Here is a 23,416-nt window from a genome sequence, read left to right as displayed (position 1 = left end):
CGTGTGCAGTGGGGAATCACGCCAGGCGATGGGCACCGCATGGGACAGGAGCCCAGGCAGTTGGCATGAGGGCCCCTTTCCTTGGTCCACCCTTTCCCTGAGCCCTGGCAGCTGGCCCCTCCCAGTGCACACTGAATGGTCGGGGTGCCAGGGCAAGGCTGGGCTCTTGGGAGGGCATCGCTCAGGCCTGCTGCCATGGGGTGCAGCACACAATGGGTTCAGGGAATCCCCCCCAGCCCTGGACCGGCGGGTACTGAACTGGAAGGCCTCAAAGCAGAGGGGACAGGAGGGCTGCAGAAGGCCCCCCCAGCCTAGCCTGCCCCATCCATGCAGGGCACCTGGGGAGCTGCACCCTGCCCAGCCCCGCCAGGGTTACATGTATGGGTCAGCCTGGGTCCCCGTTGGTGAGGTGCCCATAAGCAGCAGCCTGGCCCTGACTCCGCTCTCCCCGCTGATGGGGCAGGCCAGCTAATGAACCAGGATTTTCTTGGCCCTGGGGGCTGGGTGTTGCCTGCAGGTTCCTGGCCCCCTGGTATTGTACCTGTCCCTCAGCAATAAATGGCTGCATTCTCCTACCCTGGTGTGGGGAGTGTGAGCATTGGGGAGCCGGGTGACCCCAGGGATCCCAGCACAGCACCAGCCACCCCACCAGCACTGAGCCCTGCTCTACATGCCAGGCTGTGTGCCAGCTTGCTAGTGGGTGACTCTCGGGGCGGGGTCTAGCCCAGCACCCCCCCGAGCTGCCTGCAGTGGGGAGATGGCTGGCCAGATGGGGATGTGCATGCAGCCAGCCCCCCTGGATGTCCCCACCGCCACCACCCCCTAGGCAGCAGCTGAGGCCCAGGGATAGGGGTTGTGCAAGGCCCCTGGAACCCAGCAGTGTCGTGCTCTAACCACTAACCCACATGACCTCTCGGCTAGTGAGCGGGAGGCACAGACGATGCTCTTCGGGGGCTCCCAGGAGTAAGCCCCCCTGCCCCCGAGTGCTCACCCTCCCGCAGAGCAATGGGGGCTGCTCCTGCCGTGCACCAGCCAGAGGGGGCACGTCACTCCCCGGCTGCAGCTTTCCCAGGGCCTGTTCTGGGAGAGCTGGGACGGGCCCCAGCAATGCCCACCCCAAGGAGGGCACTTTGCCATGGCACAAAGGGGGCTGGGGTTGTGCCAATCTGCCTGTGGGGCTGGAGGGCACCTTGGTGTGCAGGGGAAATGGGATTTAGCAGGGGGATTTGGGGTAAGCCCAGCGGTCAGTGTCCCCTTCCTCCTGAGTGGCTGGCACACTGCGTGGGCAGTGCACCCCCAGTGGGGCTGGCACTGCAGTAACTGCACCAGATGTCTCTGGGGATGGGGTGGGGGGGGTTAGCCAAGGCTCTGGTGGCTGCTGGGTTGCCTTCAATCAAGTCAAACCCGTGTGCCCAGCTGTGTCCCACCCCCAGGGACTGAGCCAGGCTGGAGCTGGACCCTGGCTTGGGGCCCCCTTCCCCATGGAGCCCGCATCTGCTAAGAGACAAATGTTAAAGACTTTTATTGGCGTCCACCGTGATTGCAGCCTGTGGGCCGGGCCCACCCGCCAGGCCGTGGCCACGTGCCCCGGCCACGTGCCCCAGCCCCTGCTGTACAGTTGGTGTGGGGAGGTGCCGTGGGCGACTAAGAAAAGGTCCCTGCCCTGTCACAGCTTCGGGAGGGAGCCACGCGCCCGCTGCTGCCCCGGTTTCAGTGAGATGGCTCCTCGCTGGGCGGTGGGTCCCCTCAGGCGGGGGGTGACCTGCCAGCCGGGTACACGGGGCCACGCCCCTGCGCTGGCATGCCAGAAGGTCTGTCCTCTGTGCAAACCAAGCAAAGGCCTGGGCCCCATCTCAGCACAGGGCTGCTGTGTTCTCGGGGGCAGGGGGACACGGGGACTTAGCACCATTTGACGTAAGGTTTCTCTGGGGTTTTGGACCCTGTGTGAGGAGTGTGGGCTGCGGGGGGTGCTAGGGAACCCCTCCGCCCAGGCCATGGGGCTGCAGCGTGTGGGCTGGGAGGGCCTGGCAGCAGGAACCTATGGCTGGCTCAGGGGGTGCTCCTGACTCCCCCCCCAACCCCCCTCAGTGGGCTCACTTGAGAGCTGGAGGGCCAGCAGGGGGCAGTCATGCTATGCTGGGCTGTCCCAGGGAAAGTGGGGAGGGGGCTCCCCATCCTAATGATGGTGTTGGCAGACACCCCCCGGCCTGGGGTGCAGGTGCTGTCCAGGCAGAGAAACCTGCCCCCACTCCCCATAGTTCAGGAGTCAGCTCCAGCCGGGCACCTCAAAGGATCCCGGTGTGTGGGCTGCCCCAGGGCTGGGCTGTCAGCGGGTGGGCAGTGCTTCCTCCGGGGAATGGCTCCTGGGCATGGGGTGGGGGCTGCAGCACCTGCCCTGCCCCCTCCCCCCACTAGCAGGCTTTGGTAAATGCCCACCCTAAGTGTGCTGGCAAGGGCCTGCCTGGGCAGCACCCCCACGGGGCTGGGGAGGGTGCGGGCTCTGGGCACGGCCCTGGCGGGGCGGGTGGCCTCTGGCAGGGCCGGGCCGGTGGGGCTCCGTGGTTAGTGGCAAAGCGGCTGGCAGCCCACAGGCCTGGCCTGGCTCCTGGCTAAGTGCACTTGATGCTGTATCGGTGCCACGGAGCCCTGGGACTGGCGCGTGCTGCGAGGGCAGCAGACGGAGCTGGTGCCTACAGCCGGCGTGGGTTCAGCATGGAGGGCAGAGGTTACCTGCTCTGTGCCCACCTCCCTAGGGGCTCCCTGGGTGCTAGCCTCCCACATCTCTGGCCCTGCTCGTTCCCCGGCCCAGCTCCTGGGGGCAGCCCTGGGGCGAGGCAGGAAGGCAGGGCCTGGCACCAGCAGCCTCACACATGGCATAGGTGTGAATGTGTCAGGGCCGGCCGCTGGCAGTGCCAAAGCCCCATGCAGCCAGGCAGTAGGGGAGGGGCTCTGGGCACCAGGCCTGGGGGAGTTGGGCAGTGTCCCTGGGTCACAGAAGACTTGGGGGCCTCTGTGAGCCCACAGTGGGGGCGAGAGTGTGTGCAGCAGGGCCCTGCCCTTGCTGTGGGTCACAGGGGGCGGGAGGCTCAGACAGGCTCAGCTGCCAGGGGAGGGGAGGGGCAGGGTAAGGGGCCTAGTCCAGGCAGCACGAGGTGGGGGGGGAAGCAGCTCCTGGTATCACCATGCAGCAGCGTTCCTGCTTCCCTGCGCAGCTCACCCCATCCGGCCCTGCCTCTGGGCCCCACACTGCTTAGTTAGCACCCTCCCTTCCTGACCCACAGCCCCCTGCTGTCCCCCTGCCCCCCAGCTCTGCTGGTGCCCCTCACTCCTGACCCACAGCCTCTTGCTAGCCCAGCCCTGGGCTCTCCACCCCCTGCTCTGCCAGCCCCTACAGCTGGCTGTAGCTGGTGAGTACCCACCCACTGGGACTGGGGCGTGAGTAAGGGGCCTCGGTGTGCCCCCTGCCTCGCAGCAGGTCACCTCCTGCCACCGCAGCCCCGTCCTCTCCTCCCCCACAGGAGCAGTGCCCTCTCCCCATTCTGTAAACTCCACCCCAGGCCCACAATCTCTGCCCCTCACTGGCCGGGCCTGGGTCATTGGGGCTGCCCAGGGCAGGCGAGGGTTAATGAGGAGGCCGGGGGGCATGGGGAGCCAGCCCACTCCCTCTGGGGCGCAGGGCACCGTAAGCGGCACCACCGGGGCTCCCACCTCCCTCTGACGCAGCAGAGTCTCCTCCTGGCGGGGCAGCCCTGTGCCCCCCGGCAGTGTTCTTGGCATGGTCTCTGAACGGCTCCGTTCGATGGCATCTGCGGCGGGCCAGCACCTCTCTGCTCACGTGGCACCTGCCACCCCGCCGCGGCCCAGGGAAGGCCCACGCCGGCCACAGGCCGGGCCCCGGCTCAGCGCGAGCTGGGCAAGAGCTGCAGGGCCCGTCGCAGGCGCCGGGCTACTGCTCGGTCAGCGAGAGCTGCAGGATGCGCCGCAGCTCCTCCTCCTCCTGCCGCCGGCGCTGCTCCGCCTCTGCCTGCTCCCGCGCCGACAGCTCCATGGCCAGGCGCAGCTGCTCGTCGTAGCTGCGGAACAGGGGGCTGGGCCCACCGCTGCCCCCGCCTTGCTGCTGGGGGCCGGCCTGCCGCGGGGGAGGTGTGTGCTGGGGTGACCTAGGGGGGCAGGGAACAGAGCAAAGATGAGTGGGGGTCCCGGGAATGCGGGTGCCAAGGCTGAGCCGAGGCTGCTGCGGGGCCCAGCGCCTGGACACCGGGCGCTAAGTGCCCCGGGTGGGCGAGCGAGCACAGCAGCTCCCCGCCCCCAGCTGGGACGCTAGAGCCCTGTCGGTCGCGCCTGCCTCCGGCGAGCAGAAGGCCCCAGTGTGATGACCCTGGTGGCGTCCCCAGGGAGCTGGAGTGTGGCCAGCGTCGTTACAGCTGGGGAAACTGAGGCACGGCCCGGGCAGGTCGCTGGGAGAGAGCTAGGGTCCCCTTGCCAGGCTGGGCTGAATATAGCTGTGGAACGGAGCCACGGGGCTAGGCTGCGTGGGGCCAATGGGCCGTGCAGGACAGACCGACCCCCTCCCGGCTCCAACACCAGGCCCTGTGAGCCCTGACCCTGGATAGGACTAGCCAGACCTTACCAACCTGTCTCCTCGCCGGCCCTCCTGGGACATGGGGTGTGTGCCCGGCTTGCTGTTGGTCAAAGCTTCCCAAATGGTCACCTGCAGGGGAAGCCGCAGTGCATTAACCCTTCGCCTGCCACCTCCCCTCCCACTCCCCAGCCTGGCTGGCGCTTCCCGGGGCCTGGCTGAGGGTTAGGCCAAGCCCAGGGCGTGGCCAGAGAGAGCAGAGGAGACATTTATCCCAGTGGGCACAGGGCCCCCAACACCAGCCCAGCTGCAGCACCCCTGGGCCTCTGTTCCCCTTGCTGGCGCTGCTGCCCTATGTGTGTGCCAGCGGCAAGGAGGGGCAGGGGAGGATCCGCCATGAGCTGCGGGTGGCAGCGTGGGGCTGCCCCGGGCCACGCTGGCAGGCAGAGTGGGGCTCAGGGGGGCTGTGCTGCTCTTCTAGTGCTGTGGGGCTGGGACAGAACTAAGGTGAGAGCTGGTCCCCTGCAGCGCCCGAGGCTGGGTGCTCACCGCGCCCTGCGGCAGGAGGGGCAGCCCCAGGAGCCATGCGCTGGGATGAGGCCGTTCCCATCCCGTGACACCTGGCGGGCCCCGGGGCAGTTCTCGGCAGCGCCCAGCAGGGGGAGCGCAGAGCCCACCTGGTCGTACTCGGTGCCCGCCTCCAGCAGGCTCTGTTGGATGGCGAACTGCAGCAGGTCGTCGTCCTCCTCGCGCATGGCGTCCCGCTGGCTGCCCAGCACGCTGTACCCGGGCGGGGCCTCGAACAGGGACAGGTCCATCTCACAGGCCCGGCAGGAGGCTGCGGGGACCAGATGTCCCTGTCACTGCCGGGGGGGGACATGGCGCAGCATGCATCCCCTGCAGACTACACCTGCATCTACACCGCTCGTGCCACAATGCATGCTGGGAGCTGCAGGCCCCACAGCCCGGCCTCCCTAGGGAAGGGGAGGGCAGGTGCCAGCAGGACGGGGCGCTGCGGCTACTGGCCTCCTGGCTGGTCGCCAACAGGGGGGCCAAGCCAGGCCAAAGGGGGGGGCTGCTAATGTGCACAAGCCCAACTCCCCCTCCCTTATAAAGCCGGAGAGGGGGACCAGGGGGCTGGTGCGCAGCTAGCTCTGGATGTGGGGGTGCTAAGGGCCGACTGCAGACCCCGGCGCCTTGCCCGTCCCCTCAGGGTCCCTCCCCGGGGCAGGTGCCGCGTACCCAGGGAGCTGGAGCTGCTGACGCTGGAGGAGTCGCTGCTAGGCGAGGGCGCCTCGCTGCCGGAGCTGCGGCGCACAGAGCTGACGGGCTCGTCGCAGCCGTTGAGGTTCCCGAAGGTGATGCGGGCGTTGAGGATGTGGAAGATGGGGATTTCTGGGAGGGGGAGAGAGCGGGCGCAGTGAGGGAGGTGCCACCTGCTGGGCCTGGGGCTGGCAGCTCCAGGGCCAGGAGACCAGCACATGCCTACCTGCCCCACACCCCCCCCTGCCCCATGGGGATCCGGGGCTGGCAGCTCCAGGGCCAGGGCCAGGAGAGCAGCCAGAGTCATACCTGGGCTCTACAGGCACAGGCCCCAGGGAGCCCCTGGTCATGGGGTGAGGGCACCGGCCCGGGCCTGGTGCACGGAGCCCCCGGCGGCCAGATTGGGGCAGGGCAGGGGCAGCGCGGCCTCACCTATCTTGACGGGGAAGCCAGGCGGGAGGCGGAGCGTGATGAAATCCCGGAGCTTGGCGAACAGCGCGTTGCTTATGGCCATGAGGTCGATGATCGGCCCCACCTGCTCGCACAGGGACAGCGGGTGATCCTCACACAGCCACAGCTTGGCCTTGAACCTGCAGCGGGAAGAGATGCCCACAAGAGCACGGGCCCCTACCTGGCGCTGCCCCTCCGGCACTGTGCCCAGCTAGAGGGTCCCCCAGCACAGAGCCTTGCAGATCATGGGCTGCCCACGAGAGCTCACTGGGCAGGTGCTGCCCTCTGCCCCACGGGACAGCCCATACTCCTCACAGTCTGGGAAGCCTGCACCGCAGTCTCATGTGGGGAGCCCCAGGCAGACCCCGGGCAGATTCGGGGGGGCCCTGGCCATGCCTCTGCCCAGCTATTCTCTCCCAGATCAGCCTCCGGCCCGCTCCTGCTCTCTCCGCCCCAATCTCCTGCAGCAGTGAGTTCCACCTATCCCCAGCCTTCCCTCTCTTGACGGGGGCCCCTCCTTACTTCTGCGTCTTGGTGGTGAGCTCCATGGGGCGCCCCATGTCTCTGCTGCCTAGCTCGAAGCTGGGGTCGAAGTACTCCTCGGGGGTGATGGCCGTGGGGTTGGTGGGGCTCCGGGTCTGCGTGATCAGCGTCTGCGCCGGGACGAGCAGAGGCCTCGTTAGCACAGCCAGGCTGGGGCTGCTCTGCTCAAACACGGTCCCCTCGCCTCCCTCAGCTACTGGGGCTGTGCTGGTCCCAGAGCCGCTCCCAGCTCAGCCCGCTACTCACCCCATTGCTGGGCCCCACATGCTGCTCGGCGATCCCCAGGAAGGATTGCAGCGGGGTCTTGCTGCCTGCAGAGAGACGGGGACAAAGCATGGGGCTGTGACACCAGTGGCTCCCCAGCTGGGGCAGCGCCGGGGCCTGCCTGCCTCCCCCAGCCAAAGGCGGATGGGAACGTTATGGGGCTGCTAGGGAAGAAACAGGGCCCATCCCCTGAAGCCGGCCCTTACCTTTGCTCTTGCCCTTGTGCTGGTCGGAGAGGTGCTCCGTCCGCGTCCGTGTGATCAGCTCCACGTTGGACGCACCGTAAACCTGCAGGGAGGAGCCCGAATGCCAGAGGCTGCAGCTCTCTCTGCCTGACAGGCCCCCCAGAGATGTGCCCCCGCCAGGGGCTGGGCTGGCAGGAGGGGGCAGTGGCTCCAGCCCCCCACGTGGGCGCTGTGACCAGGGCTCCTCAGGCTGCTCTCCCTGCCACTGGGGCCCTGGTTGGGAGCTCAGGCCCCACTGCAGCCAAACGTTGGCAGCCAAACGTGGGGCATTGTGGCTCTGCGTCCACCAAGGAGCCTTGGCTGGGGCCAGGTGAGCCCTGCTGGCGAGGAGGCCAAGGCGTGACCCTGCCTTTGTGCTGAGTCGGGTCCCGACATGGCTTCCCCTGCCCCTCCCAGAGCTGGGGAGGGAGCACTTGCCTTCCCCTGCCTGCTGCCCTGCGCCCCCCTGCCCATGGCCAGTGGCAAGGCCGCCCTGCCCCTCACCTTGGCCTCGTACCCGTTCACCACCTCTGTCTTCTCGCTCCGCCAGCCCAGAAGCCCCGTCTTGTTCCTGACGGCGACAAGGCAGCCGTGAGTGACAGACCCACGGGGGATTCACACTCAGCCCCCCCCATCTGCCAGGCCCTGCCCAGAACCAGCGACCCGGGGCACCCCTGGGCTGCAGCAGAAGTCGCCTGCCTCCCAGCCCCCTCCCGGAGCCTTCCCCTGCGCGGCGCGTGCCCACCTCTCAAAGGCGATGTTCTTGGTGTCGAGCTGTGTGGTGACGACGGGTGCGGTGAGCCGGCCCATCACCTGCTCCTCAGTGGGCTGCACGGCAGCCAGCAGGCCCTCGCGGTCGTGGCTGGCCAGGGCCAGCGTCTCGGAGTACACCACCTGCCGGTCGTGGTCGATCTCCAGCACCACCGCGCTGGTGTCTGCCGGGAGGAGGCCACGTCAGCACCTGCCCCCAGGGGCTGCAGCTCTGGGGGGGGCTCCAGAGCGGCGTGGGGGGTGCGGGCTGGGGGCATGGGGGAGTGCAGGAGGGCCGTGCAAGCATGTGCCAGGGGCCTGCCTGAGTGTGCCCATGCTGGATCTCCAGGTGTGGCAGAGCCACCCTCCCTGGCAGCGAGCAGGGGGCCAGGTGGGCTGCCCCGCCCCCAGACATCAGCACCTCCCCCATCCATAACTGCCCCTCTGGCTGCACGAACCCCACGCTCCCCCTCCACGCTGCTGCGTCTGCTTGCCAGCTTCAGGCTGCCAGCCGGCAGGGAGGCGTCTCCCTCGTGCCACCTGGTGTCTAGACGGGGCTTTTCACTCCTCCGCCCAGCCAGCAGGATGAGACCTCTGCGACCCTCGTGCCAGGGGAGCGGGCAGCAGCCAGGGCATAGAGCACCCGCCCCAGGCCCGCAGGGCTAAGCTGGGCCTTTCCAGAGCACTGCCCAGCCAGCGGGCTCCCCCACCACGCGCCCCGGCACCTCCCGCACGGGCTCAGCCCAGCGACCGGCTGCGGTGCAGGGGGAGAGGTGGCACACCCAGCTGCGGGCAGGTTGGGGGGCGGAGTGCACTGAGTGGCCAGCATGGCCCCGCTGCAGCGAGATGGGCGTGTGCATGGTCAACAGCCGGTGCCCACGGGCTGCCTCGGGCAGGGCTGGGGGCTGCGGCCCTGCTGCTCCCAGAGCCTTCCGGCACCGCGCTGTGCCGGGGGCCACGCCGACCTTGTCCCCGGAAGACGAAGCTGCGGTTTCCCCGCTGCCAGGTCATGTGGTCGAAGCCAAGCAGCGTCGTGTCCACACGCAGGTTCTGGCCGCTCTTCCACACCTTGTAGGTGTCGCTGGGGCAGATCTTGGAGACCAAGGGCACTGTGGGGAGGGCAATGTTAGGGGCAAGTCCCCCATGGCTAGAGCCACCCCTCAACCCCTGTCACGCTGCCTCGTGGGGTGGTGAGCAGGGGCATCCCGCTGGCCTGGGACCCATTGCTCCAGGGTCCCAGGGGCCAGGTTTGGACAGGAGATAAAATTCCCCAAACCACCACATGGCCAGAGCTCTCCACTCGGGGGGAGCAGGGTGGGGGGCCCAGCAGGTGAGGGGAGAGGCAGTGGGGTCCCCAGCAGGGAGGGGTCCCCAACAGGGAGGAGGCAGGCAGCCCTTGGATGAGAGGGTGTGGGTGAGCACCGGGGGTGGGTGAGCACCGGGGGTCTGGGGTGTTGCGAAGGGCGTCTATGGGCTTGGGGGGGGGCAGCAATAGGGGGAAAGGGCTGGGCCCAGCCTCCTCCTGGTGGCCCCAGAACTTACCCCAGCTGGTGAATTCCCATTTCATCTCCACGTAGAAATCCTGGGCCTGGGGAGAGGAGAGAGAGGCCGGGGTTGAGGGCACCCAGTGCCACCCACGGGATCCCCTCGCACCCAGCAGCTGCAGGGACAGGGAGCCAGGAGTCCTTGGTGTGACCATGTGCAAACCCTGCCAGCTTCCCCCTACATGGGGCTGGCTCTGGGCATATGAAGCCCGCTGGGCAGGGCCGGGCAGGGGACCCATGGCCCGGGAAGCACTGGCTCCTTGCGGTGGCCCAGGGCAAGAAGAGGGTGCAGGCAGGGGCTGTACCTTGCGTAGCTTCTCCAGCAAGATGGGGATCCCGGCCAGGCGCTTGACGGCTCGCTGATAATCACGGTACCGCAGGACCAGCTGCACCAGCTCCAGGTCACGGGTGCTCACTGCCTCTTGGAGCACTGGGGGGTCAGAGGGGGGTATCAGGGGCAGCGGGCAGGGTCCCCTCTGCCCACGTGACCAGGAGAGCCAGCCCTGCCCCAGCCTGCACCAGGGAGGGCAGCACCTGGCCAGGGTCCCTGTCCCAGACCAGGGAGGCGCCTGGCCTGGTCCCCTGGCAGTGCCCCTGGGCAGAGCTGGACTCCTGCAGCTCTGTGAGGCCCGCGGGTTTGCTTCAGCCAGGGGGGCAACAGCATCGGCCATTAGGGTCCCCCTGGGGCTGCCCCCTCCCACCTGCCCTGAGCCACTGCAGGAGCACAGGCTGGCTACCTGCACGCGCGGGGGAAGGTGCTGGGAACGGACACTGCAGGCCTATACAGCACCTCCCCAATGTCTGCCAGGAGCCCTGGGGCTGCTGTGTTGGGTGGGGATGGTACTGAGGGGCTCCAGCAGAGGGGCTGTGCAATGGGATTGGGGGGCACCAGCAGAGCTGGGGGGACGGACAAGGGGCTGGGCTAGCAGGGGCTGGGGGTTGGGATCAATGTTCCCTATAATTTTTTACATTCATGTGCGGAATGAATTTTGTTCTGTGCACCAATATGGAGGTGATGTGTGGCGGGGGTGGGACCGAGGGGATTGGGGTGTGGGAGGGGGCTTAGGGCTGGGGCACAGGGTTGGTGTGCAGGGGGTGAGAACTCTGGGGTGGGGCCAGGGATGAGGGGATTGGGGTGCAGGCTGCCCTGGGGCAGCGGTGGGGAGAGAGGCCTAGCAGGGCTGGGCTAGGCTGGGGGAGGGACGCCTCTCCCCGCATGTGCGGCCCTTGATAGCCTGTTGCACAGCTGCGCAGCTTACAGGGAACTTAGCTTGGGATAGGGGGCACCGGCAGAGCTGGGGGAGCCAGGCGGGCTAGCAGGGGACTGTGGGTCGGGAGTGAGGGGCACCGGCGGAGCTGGGGGAGACAGGCGGGCTAGCAGGGGACTGTGGGTCGGGAGTGAGGGGCACCGGCGGAGCTGGGGGAGACAGGCGGGCTAGCAGGGGGTTGCAAGTCAGGAGTGAGGGGCACTGGCGAAGCTGGGGGAGCCAGGCGGGCTAGCAGGGGACTGTGGGTCGGGAGTGAGGGGCACCGGCAGAGCTGGGGGAGCCAGGCGGGCTAGCAGGGGGTTGCAGGTCAGGAGTGAGGGGCACCAGCGGAGCTGGGGAAGCCAGGGTGGGCTAGGGGCTCAGCAGAGGCGGCTAAGGGCAGGGTGCCCAAGTGCTCCCGCTCTTCAGCCCCCACCTGCACTGCACAGTGACCTCCATGAGCTCACACCAGGCGCCTGGTTGCTCTGTCACCCCCCCACCCCCCCGTGCAATGGAGCTGGTCTCACTGGTATCTGTTGCCTGTTAAGTGCCAGCCACTGCAGAACTGGCTCTGGTGCCTAGAAACGGCAGTGTCCCCAGGTGCCAGCCCCCCGGCGCAGGAGAGGTGGGGCTGCTGCAGGCCCTGGCTGTCAGCCTCCCCCCGGCGTCCCAGAGCCGCCTGCCCACCTGTCCAGCCGCTGCGGTTCTCCTTGCCCACATCAGCGCCGTGCTGGAGCAGGACCCTGGCGCAGTCCAGGTGGCCCAGTGTGGTGGCGAGGTGCAGGGGCGTGCGGCCCCGCGGGTCCAGCTGCTCAATGTCCACCTGCCAGGAGAGCCCAGAGAGGGGCTTAGCTGGGGGTGATCCTGGGACAGGGTTCGGGGGAGCAGCCCCAGCAGGCCTGGCTGCTGCTCCGGATGGGGCTGCTCCCAGCCGTCATCATCTCTGTGGGGTGCTGGGACCTGGGGCCCCTGGAGTCTCAGTGCTCCGGGGGGGAGGGGTGTAGGCCCTGCTGGGTCTGGTGGGGGAGGGCATATAGCTGCCCAAGGAAGGCTGGCGAGAGGCCCTGGCCTGGGAATTCGGGGCGCAGGCTCCTCTGGCCAGGGCCAGCCATCCGCCCATTGGTGCCGTTTGTTCTTTGTGGGGGGAGCCCCATGCAGATGAGCCAGTGTGAGACCCCGGTGCCCTGGGCTGGCTGCTTCTCTGGCCAACACAGCACCGGGCCTGGTAAACGGGCTACAACCCAGGCCCCATGGACATCCCCCCAGTTCTGCCTCCAGGAGCCAAGCGGTTTGAGCCCGAGCCCATTCAAAGGCAGCCCTGGAATGCGTGAAATTTGAGCCCCCGATCCCCACCTCCCCCCAGGGCCTGACTTTGAGCTGGGACCTGACCAGCCCCCGGGCAGCTGCAGCCTGTGCTGGTGAAAGTCAGGGGAGAGAGGCTTCAGGCCCACAAGTGCAGCCCATAGGGCTGGGGGTGAGTGACCCCCCTGGGCCCAAAGGCCTTCCCCAGCTCCGGCTCTGGCCTGGGCCCTGGGGGCTCCCTCCTGCACTGCAGGGGGACGTGGCGGGGGAATCCCGACAGCGGGCGGGAGGACTGACAACGGGGCACCTTGCTGGGGCAGGGAGTGAATGCTCCAGTCCGTGCCAGCAGCGCCATCCTGGGAGCAGCTGCCCAGATGAGCCTGTTCTCTCCCCATGCCCAGCGAGGCCAGGGGAGTGTGATCTCTGGGGCTCAGAGTGAGGGGGCCACCGGCCTTTATCCCCATGACCCCCAGGCAGCCCAGCCAGGTGGGGAAAAGCTGAGCTCTGTGGGGCACAGCTAGAGATATTGGGGGTGGGGTGCCCCCGCAAAGCACATCTCCCCCTGCCTCCAGCGGAGAAGGGCACTCAGCCTCCTCGGCCCTGGCTGGGTCAGCCAAGGAGGGACTGGTCATGCTGGCAGCTCCGGGGCATGAAGGACAGCACTGGGCTAGCAGCCCCTGAGTTCCTTGGAGGTGGGCTGCAGGGCAGGATTCGAGCCAGCACCCTGCTGGAGGGGCTCCATCCCCCCCACACACACACACCTGGCCCAAGCACCGAGCTGATGTCCCCTCAGTTAGGTAGCGAGCTGGGGAGGGCGTCCAGCTGTGCTGGGCCCAGGACAGGAGCGAGGTGGAAGGGTTAATAGCATTTATTGGCCCAGCTTCTGCTGGGGAGAGACAAGCTAGTGAGTCTGAGCCATGCACTTGAGCCAATGCAGCCTGTCACTGCCCCCGGCCTCCCTCAGTAAATCCACCGGCCTTTATCTGTGACCAATGAGACTGTGGCTCTGTGTCGCATCCCCGGTCCTGCCCCGTGTCACCCCGGCACTGCTGCCCGGCAGCTCACGTCCCTGTGTGCCCAGCATGCTCTACCCTGCCCTCACGTGCCCCCTTGCGTGTTATTTCCAGCTGTGGTATGCATCACGTCAGGCCCAGCCAGACGTGCCAATCACCACACCTCAGGCCATGTGTGCTTCCCCTCCTGCTCTGAGGGCGTGCGGCAGGGGCAAGTGGGATCCGACCTACCCCCTGAGGCCCAGCCCCCACTCCTGGCAGAGGTGCCTGGCTGGACTCACCGCCCAGCTCTGCACCATGGGCCCTGCCGCTGGGACTGGCTGGGAGCTCAGCGCATGCCCCAGGCTGTGGCTGAAGGCCTGGAGCATGGGGACAGCCAGGGGCTCCTCCTGCACACATCCCCATCTCTGCCCTGCGTCCCACCGCCCGCTGTGCCCGCGAGCACAAGGCTCCCACTCTGCGGGCAGCTCCGTTCCCATCCCCCGCTGCCCCCCCCCAGCCCTTCCCGCTGAAAGCCCAGCGGCAACCCAGGGGAGTGCCTGTCACATCCACTTCCCGCCCGGCTGCCGAGGAGGCCATGCATGAAAGGCACATGCCAAGCTGAGGAGATGACAAGCTGGGTTTGCCGGGTCAAGGGGCAGCTGGGCTGGCGTCCAAGCCCTGGTGGGGGGAGAGAACGGCAGCTCTTGTGAGTGCCATGCCAGAAGCCATGCTAGGGATGGGGTGGGGTGCCAGGCCACAGGGCTAGGAGGCACAGGAGAGGGGGTCCTGTGAGAGCCGGGGGGGGGGGGAGCCCCACTCCCTGCAGAGCCTGGCCCCGGGGTGAAGGGGGGCCCAGCAACACCCCCACTTGCAGGCACAGCAAGCCCTGCTCACGGGGCAGCCCTGCCTTTACCCCTCCAGCCGCTGCAGAGAGATGGGCCCGACGGCAACCCCAGCCCCCCGCTGCCTGGAGCTTGCGGGTTCCGGGCCCATCTCTGCTGCCCGCCCCGAGGCACGGGCACAATGGTGTTGTGCGGTGCTGAAAGGGTTAATGGCTTCTGGCCTGCAGGGCTCTGGGCCAGGCCAGGTGAGCTGCCGGGAGCCCATTGGCTAGAGATGGCCGGGCTCCCAGGTGCCAGCTATTTCCTGAGCGTGCCCTGCCCGCTGGGCTGGGTCTGCAGCCTGTGGGGAGTGGGAAGGGAGGCCCAGCTGGGTCTGCAGCAGGAGCCGGCCAGGGCCCCGCTCTGTGCTGGGTTGGGCCCAGGCTGGATGTGATGGGGGTGAATGTCTGGAGGTGGCAGTTAGCGGCTCTGGGCCACCGTCTCCTCCAGCCCCCCTGGCTAGAGGCACAGGGGCCCTGAGAGGAGGCCTGGAGTGTGGGAGTCCCCCCCCCGCCCCCGGGAGCAGCGGGGGGTTGTGGGTTGGAATGAGGAGCATTGGCGGGGGGGAGCCAAGTCCCTGACTTGGGTGAGTGGGGCCCCACTTTTCCTGGCAGCTCTGCCACAGGGAGGCTCCCTAGGAGCATTGGGGGGCGGGACCAGGTTGCTTGGAGACGACTCTCCCTGGAACCCCTCCCCCACCAGAGCTAATTGCCCCACACTCGTTTGCCAGACACTAGCTCCCAGGGGCCGATTCTTGTTGCTGAGAGAAACTGTAACCCCCGGGGGGGTGGGGGGGGCAGCTGCACTTCTGCCAGGCTGCCCTGCCCCCGTGCCCTGGCACTCTGGGGGGCTGTGTCAGGAGAGGAGCCCCCAGCTCAGTGCCAGGGACTGAGGACTGGCACAAACCCCTCCCTCCCCATCCTCAGCAGCTGCCCCAGCCTCGCTGCCAGCCACGCTGGGGCGTCTCTCACAATCCTGCCCAGGGAGCAGAGCTCAGCCATCCCCTGCCATGCACCTCGGGGGGTGCCCCAATCACAACACGGGGGAGGGAGGAGCCCGCAAGGGGTCTCAGCCTCGCCCCGCCTGGGCAGCCGGGCTCTCCGATGCTCAGGTCTGACTTCCCCATGCCCTGGTTCCTGCCTCGGTGCTTCCCATTCACATGCCAGCTGGATCCAGCTGTTAACACCCCCAGGTGCTGCTCCTGTGAGCCCCCCAAACCCACACTGTCCCTCCCAGCCCAGCTCTGGTGCCAGAGCCCTAGCTCCCAGAGCCAATCCTGGCCCAGCCATGGCCTCCCCTCCACCCTGCCCGTCTTGGATGGCAGAGGCCTGGCAAATGTAGCTGTCCCGCCGGAGGGGCACAGCGCATGCTGCCCCTTGGCCTGGCCCGCAGTACTGAGACCCAGGCATTGCCAGGGAGTGCCCCAGAAACAAAACCGCTTCTGGAAGCAGCACCTCCAGTGTAGCAGGAGCTGACGTGTTAATTAAACGCTCTCCAAGGTGATCGCTTGCTGGCTCTTAATTGCTCTGATGAAAAGGGCTCTAACTAATTAAAGAAAACACACACACCCCAGCCCTCCAGCTGGGAGCTGGTTAATGCAGCTTCCCCCCACCCCTGGCTGCGGGAGCCGGGCTTTCCTGGGGGCTGGGTCCAGTGGGGTGCTGCCCCAGGGAAGGGATGGGACACGGGCCCCTCACTGTGGACCAGGAACCAAAGCTGGCTCTTGGTGCCTTGGGTGTCAATCCAGAGTCACCCCATTTACACCAGGGTGACCGATCAGGATGTGACTGGCTGGAAGCACAAGCTAATGCCCAGGCTTCCCACCCAGCCAGCTCTCCGCTCCCAGGCCATCCCCACTTCCCTGCAGCAGCCCCCACCTGCATGCATGGCCCGGCACTTCCCCCACCCAGCGCCGCCCATGACTACCCTGCTCCCACTGCTGCTGCGTTCAGCCTGTTTGCTGAGGACCCCGCTTAGGCCTTCGGGACCTGGGCGGCCAGCCCCAAGTGCTGCTGCCTGGTCCCCAGGCTGGGGCTCTGTGCAGCACCCAGCTCCCATTGCCTGGGAGGGGGAGGGGTGAGGCCTTGAGGCAGCTGCATGGCTCCTGACCCTGCTCGTGGCTGGCGAGTGGCAGCGTCTCTCGCCCAGGCACCAGGAGGATGGCACTCGGCAAAGCAGGTTGGCGTGGCCAGATAGGGTCGGCAATCTTGGCTGCAGGGGAGAAGGCGCTGCACAAGGGTGGTCTCAGCAGGCCATGGCCGCGGAGAGAGGGCGGGGGGGAGTTACACGCCCTGCACGGCCAGCCTGCCTCCTTCGTCCGTGGCTGCGTTTGGCTTGGCCCAAGCCTGGCAGTGACTTGTTCATCGGGCATTAGCTGCTGGCTCCCCACACGCCCGCGGGGCTGCAGGGCGAGGGGCTGCTGGAGGAGCCCAACTGCCCAGCTGGGCAGACAGCAGAATGGGGGAGCTGGGACTGTTCATAACAACTCACTGCACCTCCGGGCCAGGGTTCCTCGGGGGGGCTGCTGTTTGTCCCAGATGGTCATAACAGCCCCATCACCCTGAGAGCCGGGGGCTCTGTCCAGAGCCATGAGCCCAGACACCACTGCCCTGCCCACCCCAGGGCCCTGGGGCTGGGATGCAGTTCCCCGCTGACCCCCCTACGCACGCTGAACCAACTCTGCCTTCCTGCAGGGCTGCTAAGGGCCAGACTTTGCCAACGGGCAGCTGGCTTCAGAGGGCACCAATCATCGTGCCCACCAGGAAAAAGGAAGAGTGCTGACCAGGGCATGGGGAGGGGTTACTACAGAGTTCATCCTGCAGCCTGAGATGCCAGTTTCCATTGATGGGCGCTCGGAGCTGCCCTGGTGCCAGCTGGGCAGTGCCAAGGGGGGAAGAGGAACTGTTTGTGATTCCTACTGTTCAATCCACAGGCGCTGCCTGGCTCCACCCAATTGGAGTGGCCGTGCCAGCCGGCTCCAGCCCAGCCCATCCCTCAGTGCCAGCCAGAACCTGCCGCTGGTGAGTCGAGCTGCGCCCCTGGTCCCCACCCCTCAGCTGGCCAAGAGAAGCTCTGCCCAGGGTGCGGGTGTAGCCCCGTGACGTCTCCCTGGAGCTGACAGAGCAGGGCTCTTCCAGTGCAGGCCTGGCTCGCTGCTGCTTGTGCCCGGGGAACTCAGGCTCCAGGGCCGACCCCACTGGCTGACCCGTCCAAGCAAGAGTTGAATGTGCCCTCGGCTCAGCTCCATGTTCTGCTCCCTTCCCCACCCCTTGGTGCCTTGCCACGTATCGGGGTCTGAAACATGCTCCAGACGCCTTGTGGGATTTCCCAGGGGGCGGGCTTGCCTTGGGGCAGGGAATCCGTGGGACAGGAATGCCAGGGCTGGTCTTGCAAGCAGCCACCCGGATCCTTTGGCTTTGCCATAGCCAAGAGGCAGCAGGGCTCTCCGGAGCAATGGAGAGGGGATTCCCTTGCTGCTGCCCCAGACCCCTCCCAGTCCTGGCTCCATGCTGGCAGCAGGAGAGTGTGAACAGTCCCCCTGACCCGGGGCTTGGCACAGAGCAATCGGGGAGCTGCGAATTCTGAGGTGAGCCCTGCCAGCGACCGCGGAGAGGGGCAGCCAGGGCCAAGACGGCTATGTCCCATTTGCGGGGGGCCAGGGCCCAAACATGGGTGAGCTGGAAGGAGGCTTGGGGCAGAGACTTGGCGTGGCTCATCCCCGCTGGTGAGTATCTTCTGCCCTGAGCCTCCCGGACCCAGCTCAGCCTGGCTGCGGTGATGCCCAGGCACCATCCCAGGGCCCTGGCTGCCCCGAGCCGGGTGTTCACCGCTGCACTCAGAGCTGGGCAGAGGGCACAGGGGGTGAGATGCCAGCACTCTGTCTGTGCTGCCAGTGACACCACCGTGATGCCAGGTCCACGTGTGTGACCTCAGCCACATCTCTCGGACCTTGAGCTCTTGGAATCTGGGCTGGATCTGTCTGGGCCTCAGCCCCCCCACCCCCAAGGAGTGGGTGCTAATCATCCCTTGGGCTCACCCGGCTGGCTGGCTGGGGCCTTTCATTGCTAGTGTGATACATTAGATTGCAAGCTCCTTGGGGCTGGGACCGGATCTCACTGTCTGCCCGGCACACTGGGGCTCAGATCTCGGTTACTGCCCTGGGCTGGGTCTGGCTCTGGCTTTGTAGCCAAGCTAGGCTCCAGCAGCCAGCACTGGCCTTCCCTCTGTATTGGGGGAGGGGGGTCTCTGGGGCCTGGCTAGGAGGGGATGGAGTCAGCCCACAACTCTCGCCGCTGACTGCGACACCAGGAATGACCTGTGCAGAACCTGAGAACCAGAGAGTTCCCGCGGGCAGCACACCACGCTCTCCTCTTCCTGCCGGACTGCGAAGTGCAATGCCCATGGCAGCCCCTTTCCAGGGGCCGGTCTGTGTGAGCTGCCTCCCTGCCCCCCACAATGTCTGGGGCTCCTTTCCAGAGGGACCTTTGCCTAGGCAGGGTCTGGGCTGCTCCTATTTAAGGTAGCCCTAACCTGACAAAATGCAGCTCGCCGGGGGTGCAGCCAGGACTCAGCTGACGCAGCCCCTGCCCCAAACAACTGCTCCGTGGGCCCCACCCTGCACCCTCCCTGCTGGCGGTAATGCTCGCTACCGGCATGCAGGCTGTAGCCTCCTGGAGGAGCCCAGCGAAGTGCCAGATACGGAGCAGGCAGGTTGCCCTGCGGCAGGCTGGTACGGGAAGGACCACTTGCCCTTGAGCGATTGGAGTGAGGCCGGGGGGCTGTACGGTGGGCTGTGCTTTGGGAGAGGCCAGATGTCTCGACAGGGGAGGCACAGCCCGACGTTCTGGACAGGATGCAGGCAACACTGGGCAAGGGTCTCTGCCCTGCACGTGGAGGAGGTCAGACAGGGTGATCACAAGAGCCGCCGTGGACCAGAGACCCTGCTCGGACCTGCCGCTGGTGCTACCCGGCTTAGAGCCGTGGGCTGCCTGGGCCTGAGAGCTGCACCCCGAGCCCTCCAGCAAGGCACTTCACAGGGCTCTCGTGGGCACCAGGGGCAGGGCATTTAAGCCAACCTCCAGCCCAGGCAGCTCCTACCAACCAAACCTGGTTTTACTGCTGCCTCTTCCAGCCACATCTCAGACAATGGGGAGAGACCTCGTGCATCTTGGAGAATTTTTCCTTCAGAGGAAAAGCCACCGAGATGTTCCAAAGACATAAGTTACCAAGCGGGGCATAAAAATCCCCCTTCCTATTTCTACGCTCGTCCGGTCCGTTCTGGGCACGGGGAAATGGCCAGCACACACTTTGTCAATTTAGCCGAGATCTCCGCCTCCCCGAGCTGCTGCTAAAAATGACCCTGAATTACAAGAGAAATAAAACGCAGGAGATTCCCCCACAGGCTGCTCCGATCAGGAAAGTGGAGAAAACAGGAGCTCATACGTGGCCGCTCCATTTCCATGCAAATCACAATTAGGCCAGGATCTCTCCACAGCTGCCTGCTACAATACAGACGGGTGTGGCACCAGCCAGCCAAGGTAAAGAAAAGCCTTGCAGCCATAGCAAATATCCCAGCCGGAAGAAGATGCGTCAGAGGCGGTTGTACGTCTCATTGTAAAAACAACGAAGGACCTGATCCTGCAAGGTGCTGAGCGCTCTTGGCTCACGGTTCCTGGGCACCAGCAGGGTCTGCAAACTCAGGCATCGTCACACACTTCACACAACTTCAGCCACAGGGAGTTGTGCCCTGGCACAGGGCGGGCAGGCAAAGGAGGAAGTTGGGATGCCCGAATGCAGAACTGCCTGGGGTTTGCCATTTTCCCCACAACACCATACTATTGTTGTAAGGGAGACAGCTTTGTACTGCTTGGGGGAGGGGGGGTTTAATTAGTTGAATAACAGTGACAAAGAACCGCCCCCCCCCCCAAGCTGGTAAATTCATATTTTGACACTGTGGAAACCCAGCTTAATTATCTGCCAGGGCCAGCAGCCCCAGGAGCTCGTACTCTCTGCCTGGTGTAAATGTGTTCACCAGAGCGTGCCCAGGACAAGCCGTGCTGGAACGCAGTCCTGACACGCACACTGCCCGTTTCCCAAAGTCCATGTCCTTGCTCTTAGCAGGTGTTGTTTTCACCATAGCAGAGACAACTGCACCTCCAGCTACTCCAGATTAATTGTGAGGTGAAACATATATTTAGTGTCTATAACAAACCACCCACGCCAGGTTGGAGAGGAAAGGAAGACGAGGGGCCCGCGGCCTAGCGCTCATCTGCTCCTAGCACCCCCAGCTCTCAATGAGTCGTTAACACCCACTCTGGAAGTTTCAACCCAGTCCAAGGAAATTAGGTGACCAGCTTCCACTGCAATTCCCTGGGATTTGGGTGTGGATTCCTGTAGGGCCAGGCAAATCGCAGCCTCGGGTGCAAGGTGATCCTTGGGAGGGATTGCATGCTCTGAGGCCAGAGGGAATGTATGTGCCCTGGGATCTCGCTGAGCCAGCCGACTGACGCGGGAACTGCTCTGGTCCCATGGTGATGGGCACAGGCACAAAGCCCTTAGGCAGTCACAAGCTCCCAAACCCAGGGGGCGTTTGGATGGAAAAAGGTGGCAGAGCATCACCGACGGTAGCCACCATCCCCCACAGGCCATGAGCCAGGTGCTGAGCCATCTCAGTGGCTGGGCTCCCGATAGAGGTGAACCAATTGGCCCCAAGCTGGCACCCTGCTCTGCGCCCCTTTCCTTAGGCCTCGAGCACCCTGGCCCCGGGACGTACCTCTCTACAAATACTCAGCACCCCAGGGTGCAAAAAGCCAGCGCTCTGGGACACCCACCCTGCCGTGCTTTGCCTGCTGCTTGGGGATTTCTGCCGGCTGCTTTCCAGGCTGGTGCTGCCATGGCACGACAGCCAGTCCCTGGATCCCCCAGCCCCGGTGAGGGGCCAGGGACAGTTTCTGGGGAGAAGGGCTTTTGGGGGAGGGTCAAATCATACAGCAGGATCCCCAGCCCCCTCCTCGCCTCCCTTCTGGCACCACTGCGCTGTTACCTACCCCAAGTCCTAGCGGGCCACGGGCCAGCCCGCCACGGCAAAGACCCCGCTCCCCCTCGCCCAGACCCACTGCAGTGGGAGGCTGCCTGCAGCCGCCCAGCAAGGGCCCTGCCGGCTGCAGCCGGGGAGCCGGGGAAGCCCTGCCATGGAGACACGTTCCCAGAGATGCTGCTGCTAAGGGGGGCGGCGATTCTGTTGCATCAGTTCCCCCCCCCCCCCGCCGCGGCCCCAGCACTAGCCCCGTTGCCCCCAGCACAGTCCCGGCCTGAGCCGCGGGGGGGGCTCGGTGCCCCCCAGCCCGGCGCTGCCCCCGCCCCGCCGGCTGGACCCACCTGCTGGGTGCTGAGCTCGCGGTCCAGCTCGCGGGCTCGGTTGTGCCAGACCAGGCGGTGCAGCGGGTACCTGCCCTCCGGCCGCGGCCCGGCGGCGGCGGCGGCGGCGATCATGCTGTCGGCACGCCGGCTCCGGCGGCGCAGGGGCGAGGGGCTGGGCGCAGGGCTGCCGGCGGCGCGGGGCGGAGGCATGTGGCTGGGAGGGGACCTCCGGCGCGCCGGGCCCGGCTCCGGGGCTCCCCGAGAGGGGGGCGCTCCCGCGCCGAGCGCCGGGCCCCGGGCAGCGCTGCGCGCTCCGCCCGCGCACACAAAGGGAAGCGCCCGGCCGCGCCGCGCCGCGCAGCGCCCACCCGGAGCGCAGGCGGCGGCGGCGGCGGCAGGGACCGGCGCGGGCTGCCCCAGGGCCCCGAGCCCCAGCGGGCCCCCCGGCCCCGGCATGGCCCCCGCCCCGCTCCGGGACCAGCCCCGCCGGGCGCCGGCTGGCGAGCTCCGTGCAGCGGCCTGGCGGCGGGGCCTGATGGGAGCTGTAGTTCCCCGCCCGGCCGGGGGCAGGCCCGGGCTCTCTGCCCCCCGGCGCTGCGGGGCGCTCCGGGACCTGGGCAGCCCGGCCCCAGGCTCATCTTCCTCCCACCTCGGCCGGGGGCTGCGCTGGCTTCTCCCCGGTACTGCCCCATGGCCCTGCCCTGCCCCATGGCCCTGCCCCAGCCCCCTGCCTGCCCTGGCTCCTGCAGCCCCTCGGCTGGGCCTGCAGTGACCGTGCCCCCCGGCCAACATCCCCTCAGTGCCCTGGTGGCAGCCAGGGGCCCCATCTCAGAGCTGGGTCATTGGGCACTAGGTTCCATCCCCATGTCCTCGCCTAAGGGCCCTGTGTCACACCCGCTCCTCCTGTCAGACACATGGAGGTCCTGGGCTTTCACCTGACCTAGCAATCTCAGTGTGGCCCCCAGGACCTCTCACTATGTCACTGGTACCCCCCTGTACCACGACCACTGGCTCCTCCCCAGCACTGCACATAGATCTGTCTGGTGGACTTCTTGAGACAGAAGTGCTGGGAGGAGCCACTGGTCACGTCTATGCAGGGTGTAGGTAGGAGAGAGGTCCTGGTGGCCGCTAGATTAAGAGATTGAAGTCCAGGACCTCCATGGCAGCGTTCTCTGAAATACTTCCAGTTCCATGCGCAGGGCCAGACAGACAGGCAGAGCTGTCTCCATACAGGGTCTCCATGCAGGGAGGAGACGGTGCTGTTTGGAGGAGGGATTTGGGTTTATTAGGAACTGGGGAACCTTTTAGGAAAGGAGGAGCCTATGCAGGAAGGATGGGCTCCACCTAAAGCAAAGCAGAACCAGATTGCTGGCATGGAAAATTTAAAAGGTCACAGAGGAGTTTTTAAACTAAGGGCTGGGGGAAAGCCGATAGGTGCAGAGGAGCACATGGTTTGCCAGACATCCATTAAGGGAGGATTTATTAAAGGGGATACTCTGCATCCTCGTTAAGAGGAGAGGATGGAAGTATAAAGTAGAGGTGGGAACTGAAGAGAAACAGTCAAACAAAAAAGAGTCCCATTCGATTACATCACATGAAGGCAGACAACTACATTTTAACAAATTTTAGAAGTGCTTGTGTACAAATGCTAGAAGTTTAAATACTAAGATGGGTGAATTTGAGGGCCTGGTATTAAATGAGATACTGAAATAACAGACATCACAGAAACTTGGTGGAATGACAGTCATCAGTGGGAGACAGTAATGTCAGGGTACAAAATCTACAGGCGTGACAGAGCAGGTCACATTGATGGGGAAATGGAAATGAAACCCTACTGAGGAAAAGAGAAAGGAGTGTAAACTCTGGCAAACCAAATGTAAACGTATAAAAAGGCAAGCCAACAAAGAATTTGAGGAGCCACTAGCAGAAGACACAAAAATTAAAGGAATTTTTTCTGGAAGTATATCAGAAGCAGGAAACCTGCCAAAGAGCCAGTGGGGCCTCTGGACAGCCAA

The 23,416-nt window shown here is 65.9% G+C and overlaps 1 protein-coding gene across 1 annotated transcript; it reads right to left on the bottom strand.

Moving 5' to 3' along the window:
- Positions 1-3,946: 3,946 nt before the first annotated feature.
- Positions 3,947-21,533, bottom strand: ANKRD13B (ankyrin repeat domain 13B). The gene is given in 15 exon segments (XM_077836640.1): positions 3,947-4,160; positions 4,605-4,711; positions 5,257-5,417; positions 5,822-5,974; positions 6,275-6,432; positions 6,815-6,945; positions 7,082-7,146; positions 7,306-7,387; positions 7,828-7,894; positions 8,069-8,258; positions 9,039-9,182; positions 9,616-9,661; positions 9,923-10,047; positions 11,552-11,687; positions 21,420-21,533. Coding segments are annotated over 15 exon segments (1,893 nt in total).
- Between the last annotated feature and the right edge of the window lie 1,883 nt (positions 21,534-23,416).

The sequence above is a fragment of the Eretmochelys imbricata genome, chromosome 17, assembly GCF_965152235.1.
Source record: "Eretmochelys imbricata isolate rEreImb1 chromosome 17, rEreImb1.hap1, whole genome shotgun sequence".
NCBI classification, from domain to species: domain Eukaryota; kingdom Metazoa; phylum Chordata; order Testudines; family Cheloniidae; genus Eretmochelys; species Eretmochelys imbricata.
Note: the sequence above shows the minus strand (reverse complement) of the source record. Positions and strands in the feature narration are given on the sequence as shown.